General features: G+C 44.4%; 1 protein-coding gene across 4 annotated transcripts; it reads right to left on the bottom strand.

Moving 5' to 3' along the window:
- Positions 1-1,239: 1,239 nt before the first annotated feature.
- LOC110526463 (kinesin-like protein kif7) lies at positions 1,240-13,163 on the bottom strand. Of its 4 annotated transcripts, none has more exons than XM_036980849.1 (20): positions 12,836-13,163; positions 10,733-11,147; positions 10,014-10,214; positions 9,444-9,846; positions 8,971-9,318; positions 8,590-8,782; positions 7,469-7,531; positions 6,924-7,082; positions 6,646-6,803; positions 6,409-6,530; positions 6,162-6,296; positions 5,826-6,034; positions 5,455-5,652; positions 5,149-5,274; positions 4,043-4,216; positions 3,645-3,860; positions 3,270-3,476; positions 2,906-3,104; positions 2,419-2,580; positions 1,240-2,084 (listed from the first exon to the last, which is right to left on the bottom strand). In XM_036980849.1, exons 2-20 carry the CDS (start codon positions 11,058-11,060, stop codon positions 1,696-1,698), a joined length of 3,990 nt encoding a protein of 1,329 aa, XP_036836744.1. In that variant the 5' UTR covers positions 11,061-11,147; positions 12,836-13,163; the 3' UTR covers positions 1,240-1,695. The 4 variants fall into 4 exon arrangements, with proteins under 4 accessions (XP_036836744.1, XP_021463130.2, XP_021463128.2 ...); XM_021607455.2 differs by having other exon boundaries at positions 4,043-4,219; positions 10,733-11,111; positions 12,836-13,161; XM_021607453.2 differs by having other exon boundaries at positions 4,043-4,219; positions 12,836-13,161.
- Between the last annotated feature and the right edge of the window lie 3,751 nt (positions 13,164-16,914).

Consider the following 16,914-nt stretch of genomic DNA (forward strand, 5'->3'; position numbering starts at 1 on the left):
ATATCTCAGACTGGCCCATAAAAATAAAAGATTAAGATGGGCAAAGGAACACAGACGAATCTGGATTTGGCAGATGCCATGAGACCTCTACCTGTCCCAATGCATTGTGCCAGCTGAGAAGTTTGGTGGAGGAGAACTAATGGTCTGGGGCTATTTTTCATTTTTTGGACTAGGCCCCTTAATTCCAGTGAAAGGAAATCTTAACGCTACTGCATACAATGACATTCTAGACGATTCTTTGCTTCCAACTTTGTGGCAACAGTTTGGGGAAAGCCTTTTCCTGTTTCAACATGACAATGCCCCATGTACAAAGCGAGGTCCATACACAAATGGTTTGTCGAGATCGGTGTGGAAGAACTTGACTGGCCTGCACAGAGCCCTGACCTCAACCCCATCAAACACCTTTGGGATGAATTGTAACGCTGACTGTAAGCCAGGCCTAATCGCCCAACATCAGTGCCCAACCTCACTAATGCTCTTGTGGCTGAATGGAAGCAAGTCCCTGCAGCAATGTTCCAACATCTAGTGGAAAGCCTTCCCAGAAGAGTGGAGGTTATTATAGCAGCAAAGGGGGGACCAACTCCATACTAATGCCCATGGTTTTAGAATGAGATGTTTGACGAGCAGGTGTCCACATACATTTGGTAATGTATATGTAAATAGATCTTCAATGTCTATATTTTCCTTTTCTTGGAAAGCTGTGAGTGCTATTATATGATACAATATCAAGTTGCATCTACAACTTGCCATCAACTGATTTCAGACAGTGTATGGCTGTGGAGTGACTGCATTGTTTGAATGTAATTCTGGCATATTGGAAGTTAATGGAAAAATGTATGGAATCATTCTTCTAGAACTGTCTGGCTAACTAACAATCATACAGTGTAGTTACGTTCTTCAAATTCATTATTTCACACAATATTTTATCACAGCACAGACCAACTCCCTGACCAAAATGGTTGATTTTTATCCCATCGTAATAAGTTTAATTCCCATTGTAGTATTCTAATTCTATGACGACTAGCCACCCCTCGGAGCCTGGCTCTGCCCTTCTAGGGAGTTTTTCCCTAGACACTGTGCCTCTGCATTGCTTGCCATTTGGGGATTTAGGCTGGGGTATCTATATAGCACTGATGTAAAAAGGGCTTTACAAAATACATTTGATTGATTGATGTCCAAATGTATGGCTTTATGCATTTAAGATAGCAGTTTTTATAAATTATTTAGCCAACAAACCACAACTTTCAATATTTTTTTATATTACGCCTTTACAACATATTATTCAGTCAGAGATTACAGAAGCAAGAATCGTATTTTATTTCACATACAGAAATGGGTAGTGATGACAAAATAGCAACAGTGAAGAGTATAACCGATGATGACAACATCTATGATTGTAAAAACGGATATGAATTACACGGAGGAAAAGAAAAGTGCTTGATATAGAAAATGAAGAGCATTCTTCCAACATTTATTTATAAAACCACAAATATAGAAAAATAAGAATGAATGAATACAACAGATACTTACAGGTAAAAAAAAAAATACATACTTTTAACAATATGAAAACAGGATAAAAAAACAAGTTCATTTTGACATGTTGAATTGAACTTGATTCTGTTGCATTTTAAACAGGATCCTGCCATTAAGTCCTTTTGCATTTCAACTTGATTCTACCATGAGGTCCTTGTGCTTTTAAACAGGATTCTTCCTCACATCAATTCTGGAATTGTTTGAGATCAGTGGTCCGGTGTTGAGGCTGGATCGGCGGGACTCTCTGCGTGATTTGGCAAATGGCAGAGATGTTGTCCCACTCCAAGGGCCCGTAACAGTCTGAACCACCCGGTTTACAGGCGTCTCCATGGCCACCTGCTGCTGTAGCTCCTCCATGCCGCAGGGGTCCTCGGTGGGGAGGGAGGAGCGCCTCCATGTGGCAGGGAGAGGTGCGTTGACCAGCTCCCTTATTTCTTCCCGGGACCTGGTTGGTCTCTCTGGCTCCCCTGGCCCTCCCCTACGGCTGTCGTCTGGGCCTCGGCTCAGCCTCTCCACACTGCCACTGCCTATTCTGCCCTCAAAGACTGGAACTGCAACGCAACATATAAAATAATGAATATTCACATGCCTCACAGCCCAGCACTGAACAGGACAGGCTAAGAGGAATACTCAGTCACAAACACTGAATACTTATTATTCCCTGACAGATGTGCCTATTTTACATGAGAGATAGAGCAGATGTCTGAGTATTTGAGCAGATGAGGATTATTTTAGCAAAAATCAGAGATTGGATTGTTTTTTAATACCCATACCTTCTGTTATCTTACCTACATTATGTTACATTAATGTACTTTACCCACTGACTAGAGCGCTTTGAAAAAAATAACAATAGTATGTCCCTATCCAAAATGAGCCATACATTACCCTTTCCCTGCTCCATGGGTTGGCTGGTGTTGCCACACAGCTCCCTGAACCGGTTGCTCAGTTCCAGGTTGGCAGTCTTGTAGTGGTTGAGCTCTTTACTGAGGTTATGGATCCAGCCTTCGTACTGCCTCTGCCTCCCCGCCAGGCCCTCGTCCATTTGCTCTGTAGGGAAGTAAACATCAGGGGGACCACAACAATACCTGAGGAACACTGCGCTGCAGATAATGGGCCTGGTGGCTGGTATCACACTGGGTGTGGGAGGGTTGAATGGGAGGTATAGACATGGCAAACTGAATGGAGATAAAATATCAACAATATATATATATTTTTAAAAAGATATGCGTAGTTGTGCCTGTGTCTCATTTTGTTGGCTTGAGGTGGAGCAAAAACGGCAAATGTGCCTAAATCTTCGTTGAAAACAAAAAATGTTGGTTATATTCTGCCTAAATCCTACAGGTGTGTGTATTTATTTGTGTGTGAGGCCCACCTCGGCACTGCTGCAGCAGTAGCTGTACACTCCTCTCGTGCTCCTTCTGCTGCTGTGTGAGCCTGCGGTCCGTATCGAGCTGCGTGCGGTCCAGAGCGTTCTCCAGCCACTGCACCAGCTGCAACTGCTCCTCACCACGCATCTCTAGATCTGCGAGGGCCAGCTGCAGTTTACGCTCCTCCTCCCGCAGCGACACCACCTACACACACAAACAACTTACATTCCCTATCTTTCTCTCACTCCATTTCCATGCTGCTTTGAATCATAATGGAGATTTGCTGTGTACACATTGGCTATGCGGCCATGTATTTGAGCAGACACAGTGAAAACCACAACAGTAGAGAAGAGGGCCACACAGACAGACCTTGTCAAAGTACTTGCAGAGCAGTGCACGGGTCTCTGAGGCAGACAGGTAGCTGAGTTTGGCCATGAGGTTCATCTCCCACTGGGAGAGCATGCTGGCAGAGGCCCTCAGCTGCCTCTGTCTCTGGGTGATGGCCTCGTTCTTATACTCTATAGCAGCGTCCAGAGCCTCGATGGCCTCGTCCAGCTGGAACACAGACCGCTCCTCCTGGGGACAGAACAAAGAGAACCACAGGGGTTGAAATGGGGGAGGAATACAGGCACACACACAATATACCAAACTACAGAAACTATACAAATACTACGTATGGAAAGAATCCACAGAGAAGTGTTGGGGCGGTGTTAGAAGCTTCTGTAAGCCTGTAGGGTCTCTGACCTCTGGTGAGAGCAGACTACCCTGCCGTAGTTTGTCATCCAGCTCCACTCTCTGTTTGAGCAGTGTGTCCTTCTCCTGGCGCAGGTTGTTGATCTCCTGGCGGATCTGCTGGGAGTCCTGGGCACTGCTGCTGCGGAGCAGGCCATTCCTCTCACTCAGCTCCCGCTCCAGAGACTCGATACGGCCAGACAATGTCACCAGGTCCTCACTGAGGGCCTACGGGGAGAGAAGAGATACACTACAGTTGAAGGAAAGACACTACTCGGCCGTACTAGATTTATGAATGATTTATCAAATAGAAGTACAGAAAATCATTAAATTGACAGTGAAATTAACTTGGCAAACCACTATACCTGTAGGGCCACTGAGTGTGTGGGGCCTGTTTAATGTGTGTGTACCTGACTGGAGCGGAGTCTCTTGGTCTCCAGGCCACTGCGTTCCTGCAGCAGGGCCTCCTTCTTGGCTAGGATCTGTTCCCTCTTGGTCAGCTCGCCCTCCAGGTCCTCCAGTCCTTTCCTCTGCTCCAGAACACTTTCCATCTCCTCATCCAGCCAGCGCTTCTGCTCCTCAATCTTCTGCACGCACGGGAACACATGCAGACACACTTCATTTGGATCCACAATGAAACACGGTAGTACAGTACAAAGGAACTCAATATTTCAGAAGTAACACACATTGCCCACAAAGGGGCACACACAGCAAATGTAGACACACCCCACATCTGAAGAACATTCAATAACAAGACAAGCCATTTTGCTCATTGGAAGCTCAGAAAATAACAATTAAACACTTGTAAATCTATAACTGACAGGCAGCTGAGAATTTTTGTTGTTGATTGCCCATCATTCAGTGTATTGATCTATATCGCACTCATCTCCATCACACAGACTGCCAGGTCTCTTACTCTCTTCATTAAAAAGACCATGCTAAGAGATCCACTAAAACAGGCTTTCTCACAGAGTTCAGTATGGTGGCCGCGTATCACACTGGTCCAGTGTGAGTGTCAGTGTGAGATCTGGGCCTGTCCAGGCACACCAGTTAATGACTTGAGACTCTCTCCACTCAATGTGTACTATGAGTGTGAGATTTAAGACACACAGGGGAAACTCAGCTGCATATAGTTGCTGGGGGATACGAGGCATTTTTCATCTTTCACTTTTAACAATGGAAATAAAGCCTTTGGATGTTGAAACATGCCTTTTGGCTAAATATGTAGCCAGCTGATCTCCTGGCCAGGCTAGTGTTTTGTTGTTTTATGTCCTTGGCTCAAATATAGAGGAAACTGTGTAAAACCACATAAATTAGGTGAAAAGGCTGTAGAATTACTCTATAAATGGTGTAGAACTACTGCATAGAGGTGAATGAACATGGTTTGTATGTAACATCTATATAAATGCTTCTGAGATTCTATGCCTATTGTATAACTGGTGTATAAATACTTCGTCAACTGTTTATATGTGCTATATAAATGCTTCATAAGCATTGTAGAAGACCCATGTCACACCAGTTGCTCCTCCAGTGATATGACAGAGCCGTTGCTGCCGCTGCGTCTCTGTCTCTGGAAGGCAGCAATCTCCTCCGTCTTTATCCTCAAGATCTTCTGCTGCTGTTCATTCTTTATCTCCAACTCCTGGGGAGGGAGGGAAAGAAGGAGTATTCAGTAAAAACAGGGATACCAAGGTAGGCAGGCATCATATTTTATGATTCTGTCCAAACTGTAACTGTAAAAACCACAGCATTGTAAAAACCACAGCATTGTCCTGCTCCACTCTGTTTCTTAGCAGGTATTCTACATTCTCCAGGGCTGAACCTTGACTCGGTGCGTGCGTCGCTGCATCTCTGTCTCCAGGCGTCGTTTCTGTTGGCTCTCGTGTCGCAGACGTCTCTGCAGCTGCTCCTGCTGCTGCCTCATGCCCTGCACGCTGCGCTCCAGCTCCAAAACACGCCGCTCGCTCTGCGCAGACAGCATGGCCAGCCGTGCAGTGTCCCTCTGACGCTGGCTCAGGACCTAACGTGCACACACGGACGCACACACACACACACACACACACATATATATATATATATATATGAACAAACCGACACAGGCAAATACAAACATCCACTATGAGCAGACAATCTAACTGATGTTACGAGTGTACAGTATGCATTAGTGTAGGAGTCTGACTCAGACAGACCGACCTGTACTTTGTTCTGTGCTGCAGCTATCTTCCTGCGACACTCCTGGGCCCTGGTCCTGTCAGTGACACCGCTGGTCTCCTTCTCATGTTTCTCCAGGTCCTGAAGCTGTCTCTGGGCCTCCTGGACCTCCTGCCTGGCCTGCTCAGCTTCCCCCTCCAGGGCAGAGATCTTACGGGTGTACTGCCTGTTCAGAGCCTGGGCGTCCTTACCTACAGTAACACACGATAACATCTGTCCCACCACTCCATGGTACATTACATATTGTTTATGGGGAGATAACAGGCATGTGATTGCCATCATATAGAAAGCCAGGAAGGAATGGTCTTAGGTATGTACCTGTCTTAACCAGTTCTCTGATGAGCTCCTCCTTCATGCGGATGGTGACAGACAGCTCTCTGATTTTCTGCTGGGCCTGTAGCAGGCCCCACTCTGACCCCAGCCCCACTGAGCTCTCCCCTACACTGGAGTTGGCTGCACAGAGAGAAGGGGACGCAAATACATGTTAGTGCTTCCACAGTCATAACTTAACTTTGAATTAGTTCATTTAGAATTTTATTAGGCCTCGTCCTGCTGTGGGACTCACATGGTCGCCTGGTGGAGAATTGTTCAGAGGGAGGCAGCCTAGGCAGCTGAGACAGGAGACCTCTCCCTCCAGGTGCTGATCCACCCATGATATCTCTCTTAGTCCAAGTCAGATTCACGTGTCTAAGAGATACATACAGTAGCCATCAATAACCTAGACAGTCAATGATGCTTGGGCATTCTATAATCTGCCTGATCTCAGTCAGTTTTAAATAAAGATGTGATATTCTCTCCATACTTCCGTCTGTCATGGCTCATGTTGACGTAAGTGTCCTCCTCCTCAGAGTCCTTCACCTCTCCCCCTCCCAGGTCCTCGTGGTCATGAGAAGATTGACCATAACCACACTGGATCTGGTCACCAAACGAGCTGCTCTCCACACAGCCCAGTGGACCAACCTACAGCCAACACAGTCACACTCATAGCACACAGAGACATACACTGTGGAACACACTACTGATTAATGTTGAGACTAGAACTTCATGCCAGTTTTCAATCCACTACTAAAAGGTGCTGACCTGTCTGTTGGTGAGTCCATTGTGGGAGTGGCGCATGGAGCCCTGGGGGGCGGTGTGGGGGCGTGGTGTCAGGAGTAATCCTAGCCCGGGTACACCTGGCCTTGAGAGCAGACACTGCAGCTCCACTATCACATCCTGCTGCTCCTGCAGCTTATCACTCTAGGGGAGGGGGAGAGAATATAACATTGAAACAATGAACAATGTTGATCATCTCTCAAGATGGAAATTATTATCGACAGAGACTAGTACTGAAATATAGGAGGCAAGTGAGAACAGACTAAGAAATGAGACAAAATGTATTTGCTTTTATTCTTTGATGATTAGGTTTCTTCCTAGGTTCTGGCCTTTCTAGGGAGTTTTTCCTAGCCACCGTGCTTCTACACCTGCATTGCTTGCTGTTTGGGGTTTTAGGCTGGGTTTCTGTACAGCACTTTGTGACATCAGCTGAGAAAAGAAGGGCTTTATAAATTGATTTGATGATTACAGTGCTGTCATGTTGAAAACCAAAATGCCAGTAAGAAGTCAAAATGCTGTGTAGTTCTGACCTGGAGCTGAGCCACACTCTCCTCCCTCTCACGGCCCAACTCCTCTCCACCACTCTCTGCCTCCTGTGGGGTTCAATGACAGATACATTATGAGTCACAGAGCACAACAACACTTCCTGGATTGTTCGGTGAGATGATTGATGCTTTACCACCATAACTCCATCAGGTTGTTTGAATGTTTTAGGATAGGATGAACTTGGGCTGGGCGACATGGCCAAAATATCACATGACAATATTTTTCTCATTTTTGACAGCATGGTGGTATTTGACAGTATTTTATGTTTCTGAAAAATAAACATTCTAAATATGTTTTATGAGCAGTGAAACCTCTTTCTTCATATCTTCCTCTCGGAACCTTCTCTGTGTGTGCCGGGTATCATTTATCCACAAGAAAATACTTTCGACCACTAGCGTTGGGTGCACTAGTGGATATCCGACGGATGAATGTGGACCAAAGTGCTTAAAAGTATGCCACCATGTGCATACATATGAAAATGTTACCCATTACTCTGGCAACAACTTTACTTTGGTGAGTTACAACAACAAATTCATTTTAAGTGGTTTTACTGGGCATCTGCCATTCTGACTGCTTTAAACTCAAATCAAACTAGGAAAAAACTGACCGTGAAGTAGTCCACTTTATAGAACTGTTAACTTAGCACTGTATCAACATATCGCTATAAACAGCATTGTAAAAACCCATAGCAGTATACATCTGCTAGTGTTTACTGAATGACATCGCTTCATCCAAACATTCCCACACCTTTCCTGCAACTCTCAAGTCTCTCTGCTGGAGGGTAATGGATTGGAAGATGAAAGGTTAACGTTTCAGTAAGTGAATACATTGCAATATGTTATTTACGTATTCATTTTACACATTCGTTTTTTCCTGCTTTATGTATGTATAAGATTACTAATTTGTGTGTAACAACAACAAAAACGTTTTAGCTAAAACCCATAGCAGTCCATACCGGTATACCTCAAAATACGATATATTACCCAGCCCTAGGAGGAACCTCTTTTTGATAAGATAAAATATTTTGTTAAGCCTTTTCTTTGAATAAATTGGAGCTTTATGAATATGTAGTGAGCGATGTAGTGATTGTTAATGTGTGTATGACCTGGTTCTTGACAGCAGCCCTCCCCCTCCTCAGAGCGGAGGTGTCTTCGGTGGAGCTGCTCTCGATGCCGCTGTCAGGTCCTGAGGCAGTGGTCAGGCCGCTGCGTTCTTCCTCCACAGAACACAGCCAGTCCTTCACCCTCAGGACTTGCTCCGCAGACAGTGTCCCCTCACCCTGCAGCTCACACAGCAACCTGGGGATGGGTACACAGACTTATATATTCAGACAACTACTCCTGAGCTCATTAGCCAAACAACACCCACACACATCTGTCCTCACAATAAAGTGCACTTTGTTTATGAAACTGATTATATTACATCTAGTCAACTACTTAACTTATTGCCAATGATTATTAAGAAAAATAAAGCAGTTTCATCTCACCTGTATGCAGTGTCAGTGCAGGTCCTGTAGTGGGCACTCTGGGCTTGCAGTCTGATGATCTCTCCCTCTCCTGGGCGCGACCGCTTGTCTGGGTCCAAGCGGGCGATGATACGGGTCTCTGAGCGTTGACGGTTCTCTAGGGCCCTGCGGAGCGCCCGGATCTGCTGCTCCAGCCCCTCCACACGGTCCGGCTCTCCTCGGCAGTTCACCGTGGCCCGGTTCTGGATGTTGCGGGCCCGCTTGGCGTAGTTCAGTGTGTTCAGGCTCTCGTCAAAGTCCGCAGAGGAGGGGCTGATGCATGCAATCATTAGTGTTTTGGCGTTTCCTCCCAGAGAATCTTTCAAGATCCTGCATACAGAGTTTAAATGTCATAAGTCAATCGGGGGAAAATAATTTGCAAAATAAAAGAAGGAGGAAAGCAATATATCCTGCACACCATTTTATGAGTCCCCAAAAGTTAGAGGACTACATACCTGGTGATTTTGGAGTCCCTGTATGGTATATGGGTGCCTCTCCTCTTGGGGTCTCCCAGGGCTCCTATGACATTCCCCAGGGCCAGTAGGCCACTGTTGATCTGGATGCTCTCCTTCAGCCTCTCCCCTGTGTTCCCTGTGCGGAGGATCCTCTCCGACCCTGCCAGGTCCACAAAGTGGAACTTAGAGGAGAAGATGTGAGGCCCAGTGCCCGTGGTGGGGTTACCATGGGCCTGGGAGCCGCCGCGGCGCTGGTCCATGTGCACGCTGAAGATGGTGTGTGAGCGGCTGGAGTGGGGATTCATCTGGGTGACGCCTGTGTGTCTGGCTGTGTTGCCAGACTCCAGCAGGCTCAGCACCTCGTCCAGCCCCTCCACCTCACACTCCTTCACCCCGCACAGCACTGCAGGGAAGCGCACAAACATGAGCACAGACAGAGCCATGAATAACTAACACACACGACTTTGACTACTCCCTACCCTCATGTTGAAATTTAAGATCCCCGACAACACAGAGAGATGCTTGTTTGTGATAAATATTTGTTATAAAAACAAAACAAAAAATCCATACCAATGTTGCCCTTGTCATCCTCTCTGATGTGGATGTCCTTGCTGGATGTCTCCACCTCCAGCAGGTCCCTGAAGTCCTCCTTGTACACCTCCAGGTATGACACTCGGACAGAGAAGTCACTGAGGTCATTCTCATCTAGCAGCTTGAAGACCTCAGCCACAGCCCTGGGGACGATGCCCTGCTCCTCATCCCTAAAGGAAGCTACACACAGACACTGGGTTCATATACCCTGTATGGTATAGCCTAGTAACCTCTGAAGATAATTAAATATGTACGTATATAAAACCATTGCCTGCAGCTTTGCACTGTTTTCATTGAAGGAACATGTACCTCTGACACACACATGCACCACAGAACTGATCTAATATAACACATACTTCATCTCACACAAACACACACGCTCTGTGTTATAACCATAACCCACCCACACAGCTTTGCCATCTCACACACCAGTAGCTCAGATGGCAAGCCTGTCTGGTATGGACTGTTCCCGCAGGCTGTGGCAGCTGAATTGTAGGAAGTGCAGTTGGCTTCCAGGACGGGTGTGAACTCTCTGCATATCAGCATTTATATATCACACACCAGAAGACGTGCATCCATTCTCCGCTCCTCTACACTACAAGCTAGTACATCTCCTTTGATTGGACTCAAAAGCCATAGAACAAAAAGTATTAAATGACCAAACATTGCAGGTAGCAGGGAAGAAACCAGAAACTCACAAATGTTGGCCTCTCCAATAGTGTATGTCTTGCCAGAGCCTGTCTGTCCATAGGCGAAGACAGTGGCGTTGAAACCCTGAAAGAAGGCCTCTATGAGGGGCTGGACACACACAGCGTACACCTCCTCCTGGCAGCTGTTCTCCTCAAACAGGAAGTCACAATGGAAGTGTCGGTCGTGACCCAGAGTGACCCTGCGCTGCTCAGGGTCAGCCGTCATGCAGCTCTCGTGTCTGTGCAGCAGCTCCTTGGGCAGCAGGGGGCGCACTCGAACAGCGACCTGCACCGCCATGTCCTCCGACCTGCCATGGCCAGGAACTTTGGGAGACATCGCTGACAGGCTGGGCTAGCTGTCAGGGGTCCAGGAGTCCCTTCAGGGTTTCTGGTTTGTGAGTTCAATCATCTTAGACAGGACATCCTACACAGGCCAAAATAACCACAATCTACTCATACACTCATACAGAAAAACCCCATCAATAATCCTCATACAGAAAATATGTTAACATTCAATGTGATCCATGTTGGAAAGAAATACAATGTGTGAAAGAAAGAAAATACTAATAGAAAGAGGCACAGCAAATATATTGTGTAAATAATATATTATAAACTGGGTGGTTCGAGCCCTGAAGGCCGATTGGCTGAAAACAATGGTATAAAACCATCTAATTACATTGGTAACCAGTTCACAATAGCAATACGCTTTGTGGTATATGGCCAATATACCACGGCTAAGGGCTGTATCCAGGCTATCCGCGTTGCGGCGTGCCTGGATACAGCCCTTAGCCATGGTATATTGGCCATATACCACACCCCGTCGGGCCTTATTGCTTAAATATAGGCCTAGCTCTATCGTTATATAAACAATGCCAATGAGTCCATGCTATGATGGGAACTTCATAGATGGCATTGTTATCTGGTCATAATAAAATAAGCATCTAGCAAAACAAGATGTGCTAGTCATTTGATGGCTAGTCATCTGCTAAACAGCACATCCAGTCTGAATTTGTTTTGGGGATTTGTATACATTAATTAGCATAGAAAAGATGTCTGACGTCTTGGCTGCAAAGTAAACAAAAACGTTGATTTGGAACTCGCACAGCCTGCAGGCTAGCTTTAGCTTAACCTACACACAGGATGGCATAGCTCTGGTCCATTGCGTGTCCATTGCATATACGAACCCAATCAATGATTTGAAGTTTTCCAGAGATCTGTATATAATGACGAGATGTTCATGTCTCCGCCCTAATAATGGGAGTCATTGTCCCAAAGGTAGGAAGGCAGGCGCAAGTTCAGGTAAATATTAGCCCATACATACTAACGCTTCGCAAATTCCTCTCTGACCCTTCTCTGCGTGTGCAGGGTACCATTTATCCCAAATAAAATACTTTCGACCACTTATGTCGGGTGCGCTTGCACTAGTGGCGACCCGTCGTATGAGCGTGGACCAAAGTGCTTAAAGGTATGCCACCATGTGCGCACATAAGAAAACGTTATCCATCACTCTGGCAACATCTTTACTCGGAGTTACAGCAATGGTATATTGATGCCAGTCACTAAACAAAAGTGTTGTCTTGTCTCTTGTTGTGATGTGTTTTGTCCTAATTTATATTGTATTTATTTTTAATCCCAGGCCCCTGTCCCGCATGAGGCTTTTTGGTATAGGCCGTCATTGTAAATAATAATTTGTTCTTAACTGACTTGCCTAGTTAAATAAATAAAAAATGACCAGCCAATTCGTTGTCATCGCGCGATGGACCAGATCTAATGATAGTCTCGGTAGCTAGCTGGCTAACTAGCGAGGAAAGTAACTTTTGTTGCTAACTCACTAGCGTTAGCTGGCTAACATTGTTTTACGAGAACAACAAAATACATACGTATACCGTAACGTGAGTTAACCAAATTAGCTATTTTGGTTGAGTATCTTCACAAAACGTCATCGTTAGCTAGCAGAATTTGGCCAAAAAAAGTTAGCTAGCTAACATTAGCTAAAACGTTTTTGTTCTTGTTACACACAAATTAGTTATCCCGTACCTCTTATGTATACATAAAGCAGGAAAAAAGTGTCAAATGAATACGTAAATAACATATTGCAATGTATTCACTTACTGAAAACTTTATCTTTACATCTTCCAATCCATTACCCTCCAGCAGAGAGATTTGAGAGTTGCAGGGAATGTTTGGATGAAGTGATGTCATTCAGTAAACACTAACAGATGCTCGTCCAAAGGGTTTCGACTATGTGGTGGCACAGATAGAACATATATTTGGGTATACATCCATGACCGTAAGTTACTTTTTCGTAGCAGGTTAGGATAATTAGGTTAGGAAAAGGGTTAGCTAAAATCCTCTACTAGCGTACTATGAAAAGTCACTTCCGTTCGTAGCTGTACTGTATCTATTCACAACCCGTCCAAAGTAATGTGCTGAGCGTGTTCAATTGAAACCGCTCTGGTCCAATGACTGTAATCAAACAAACTATGATTCTGAATCTTCTCCGGTTTTTTACATTTGAATAAGACAGGAAAAATAAGAGTACTCTCACAAATATGCAGTAGTTTATTTGGCAGTTTATCCTTCAATATTAAAACATGGTTAATCATAGTCTCATTATTATTATTATTGCAATATCCACATGGTTATATTATGTTATCTGAATCAAACCGCTTCCCTTTTTCCACATTGTTACATTACAACCTTATTCTAAAATTGATTAAATTAAACATGTTCCTCAATCTACACACAATACAGCATAATGATAAAGCAAGAACAGGTTATTAGAAATGTTTGCAAATTTCTTAAAAATGAAAAACTTATACATAATTATTCAGACCCTTTGCTATGAGACTTGACATTTTGCTCAGGTGCATCCTGTTTCCATTGATCATCCTTGAGATGTTTCTACAACTTAATTGGAGTTCACCTGTGGTAAATTCAATTGATTGGACATGATTTGGAAAGGCACTATAGTTCACTATAGTTTTTCTGTTGAGTTTCATAAATTATTGATGCTACACAGCAAATGCCACAGTCTTTGATTTCATTCATACTTAATTTTGAAGATTCTATTAGACAGATTACTGCTTGTTCGGTCTTTGTTGGGGATGTAATGCTGTTTTCTGCAGCATTGAAGTTCCCCAAGAACACTGTGGCCACCATCATTCTTAAATGAAAGAAGTTTGGAACCACCAAGACTCTTCCTAGAGCTGGCGGCCAGGCCAAACTGTGCAATCGAGGAAGAAGGGCCTTGGTCAGGGAGATGACCAAGAACCCGATGGTCACTCTGACAGAGATCCAGAGTTCCTCGGTGGAGATGGGAGAACCTTCCAGAAGGACAACCATCTCTGCAGCACTCCACCAATCAGGCATTTATGGTAGAGTAGCCAGACGGAAGCCACTCTTCAGTATCAGGCACATGAAAGCCCACTTGGAGTTTGCCAAATTGCACCTAATGGACTCTGACATGAGAAACAAGATTCTCTGGTCTAATAAAACCAAGATTGAACTCCAAGCATCACGTCTGGAGGATACCTGGCACCACCCCTACAGTGAAGCATGGTGGTGGCAGCATCATGCTGTGGGGATATCTTTCAGTGGCAGGGACTGGGAGACTAGTCAGGATCGAGGGAAAGCTGAACGGTGCAAAGTACAGAGTGAATCTTGATGAAACCTGTTCCAGAGCGCTCAGGACCTCAGACTGGGGCGTAGGTTCACCTTCCAACAGGACAACGACTCTGAATGTCCTTGACGGCCCAGCCAGAGCCCGGACTTGAACCCGATCGAACATCTCTGGAGAGACCTGAAAAAAGCTGTGCAGCGACTCTCCCAATCCAACTTGACAGAGCTTGAGATGATATGCAGAGAAGAATGGGAGAAACTCCCCAAATACAGGCGTGCCAAGCTTGTAGTGTCAAAAAGTAATTGCCCCCTAAACCTAATAACTGATTGCGCCACCCTCAGCAGCAACAACTGCAATCAAGCGTTTGCGATATCTGGCAATGAGTCTTTCACATCGCTGTGGAGGAATTTTGGCCCACTCTTCTTTACAGAATTGTTTTAATTCAGCCACATTGGAGGGTTTTCGAGCATGAAGCGTCTTTTTAAGGTCACACCACAGCATCTCAATCGGATTCAAGTCTGGACTTTGACTAGGCCACTTCAAAACCTTAATTTAATCTTTTTTTAAGCCATTCAAAGGTGGACTTGCTGGTGTGTTTTGGATCATTGTCCTGCTGCAGAACCCAAGTGCGCTTCAGCTTGAGGTCACAAACCTTTTGGTAGAGAGCAGAAGTCATGGTTCCATCAATCACAGCAAGTCGTCCAGGTCCTGAAGCAGCAAAGCAGCCCCAGACCATCACACTACCACCACCATATTTGACTGTTGGTATGATGTTCTTTTTCTGAAATGCTGTGTTACTTTTACGCCAGATGTAACGGGACGCACACCTTCCAAAAAGTTCAACTTTTGTCTCGTCAGTACACAGAATATTTTCCCAAATGTCTTGGGAATCATCAAGATGTTTTTTTGCCAAAAGAGAGACGAGCCTTTGTTACTTTTGGGCAGCAGTGGTTTTCGCCTTGGAACTCTGCCATGGATGCACAGCCTCTTTCTTATGGTTGAGTCATGAACACTGAGCTTAACTGAGGCAAGTGAGGCCTGCAGTTATTTTGATGTTGTGGGTTCTTTTGTGACCTCTTGGATGAGTCGTCGCTACGCTCTTGGGGTAATTTTGGTAGGCCGGCCACTCTTGGGAAGGTTCTCCACTGTTCCAAATTTTCTCCATTTGTGGATAATGGCTCTCACAGTGGTTCGCTGGAGTCCCAAGCTTTAGAAATGGCTTTGTGACCCTTTCCAGACTGATAGATGTAAATTACTTTGTTTCTCATCTGTTCCTGAATTTCTTTGGATGGCGTCATGATGTCTTGCTTTTTGAGATCTTTTGGCCTACTTCACTTTGTCAGACAGGTTCTCTTTAAGTGATTTCTTGATTCAACAGGTCTGGCAGTAATCAGGCCTGAGTGTGGCTAGTGAAATTGAACTCGGCTTTCCAAAAAATGTGATTAACCACAGTAAATTCATGATTTAACAAGGGGGGAAATTACTTTGTTCACATATTGCCATGAAGGTTTGGATAGCTTTTTTCCCTTAATAATTAAATTCACTTAAATTGCATTGTGTTTACTTGGGTTATCTTTGTGTAACATTTACATTTGTTTGATCTGAAACATTTAAGTGTGACAAATGTACAAAAAAAATAAGAAATCAAGAAGGGGGCAAATACTTTTTCACAGCACTGTGTGTGTGTGTGTGTGTGTGTGTGTGTGTGTATGTATATGTATGTATGTATGGTGTGAAAAATGTATATTGGTGTATATGGTACAGAACGACCTTGTCAGCTCGGGGGTTTGAACTTGAAACCTTCCGGTTACTAGTCCAACGCTCTAACTAGGCTACCCTGCCGCCCCAATAATTCTGTAACGTAACAAAGTATGGAAGAAGTCAAGGGGTCTGAATACTTTCCTAATGAGCTGTATGGATCATGTTTGTCATGTTTCTGCAGAAAGCCAACTGGAGTCACATTAAAAATGACCTTTCCCAAATACTAGAATGCAAATCCAAAATAAAAGATGGCAAATAATTACAAATAAACCAATAATAACACTAAGAATTTATGTAAATGTCATGTTTTGGTTGTAGTATCACATCCTTGCTCATTAAAGGCCCTGTGCAGTCAACTGTGATTGAAAACAATCACAGTAAGTTACTTAATTGTTACCCATAAATTATTTGATATAGAGATAAAGTGGCTGCATTGGATCTTTTAAGAAATTGATTTTGAGACTATTGGATCTATGCTTGGAAAGCCATTTCGGTAGGCTATTGCTGCTGAGCCCCTGTCTCAAACCCACTCAACGTAACCAACCCTATGGCACAATTAATGACCTAAGAAAAATGTAGACAGAGGAGGTCTACTGCTAAAATGATCCCAAAGGTATTTTTCCAACATTGTTTTATACGGCGCATTTTGAAATGAATCCATAATAGATGATACCAAACTGAACTCAATCTTTTCACTGTACTTCAGGCCATTTGTGATACTCAATGTTGCAAAAAGACCTGGAGATTATTCTTCCTGCAGTATAGCCTGATATTATTGTAGCAGTTAAGTCTATATTTTGGTTGTCTG

Source organism: Oncorhynchus mykiss, chromosome 6, assembly GCF_013265735.2.
Source record: "Oncorhynchus mykiss isolate Arlee chromosome 6, USDA_OmykA_1.1, whole genome shotgun sequence".
In the NCBI taxonomy this organism is placed as follows: Eukaryota; Metazoa; Chordata; class Actinopteri; order Salmoniformes; family Salmonidae; genus Oncorhynchus; species Oncorhynchus mykiss.

Excerpts from the sequence above, each read along its gene's own strand:
- LOC110526463 (XM_021607455.2), bottom strand. The coding sequence starts at position 11,060 with ATGTCTCCCAAAGTTCCTGGCCATGGCAGGTCGGAGGACATGGCGGTG. Across the intron at positions 4,220-5,148 it reads TATCACTGGAGGAGCAACTG|AAGATTGAGGAGCAGAAGCG; the intron begins GTGTGACATGGG and ends CCGTGCGTGCAG. Across the intron at positions 3,477-3,644 it reads GTAGTCTGCTCTCACCAGAG|GAGGAGCGGTCTGTGTTCCA; the intron begins GTCAGAGACCCT and ends TTCTGTCCCCAG.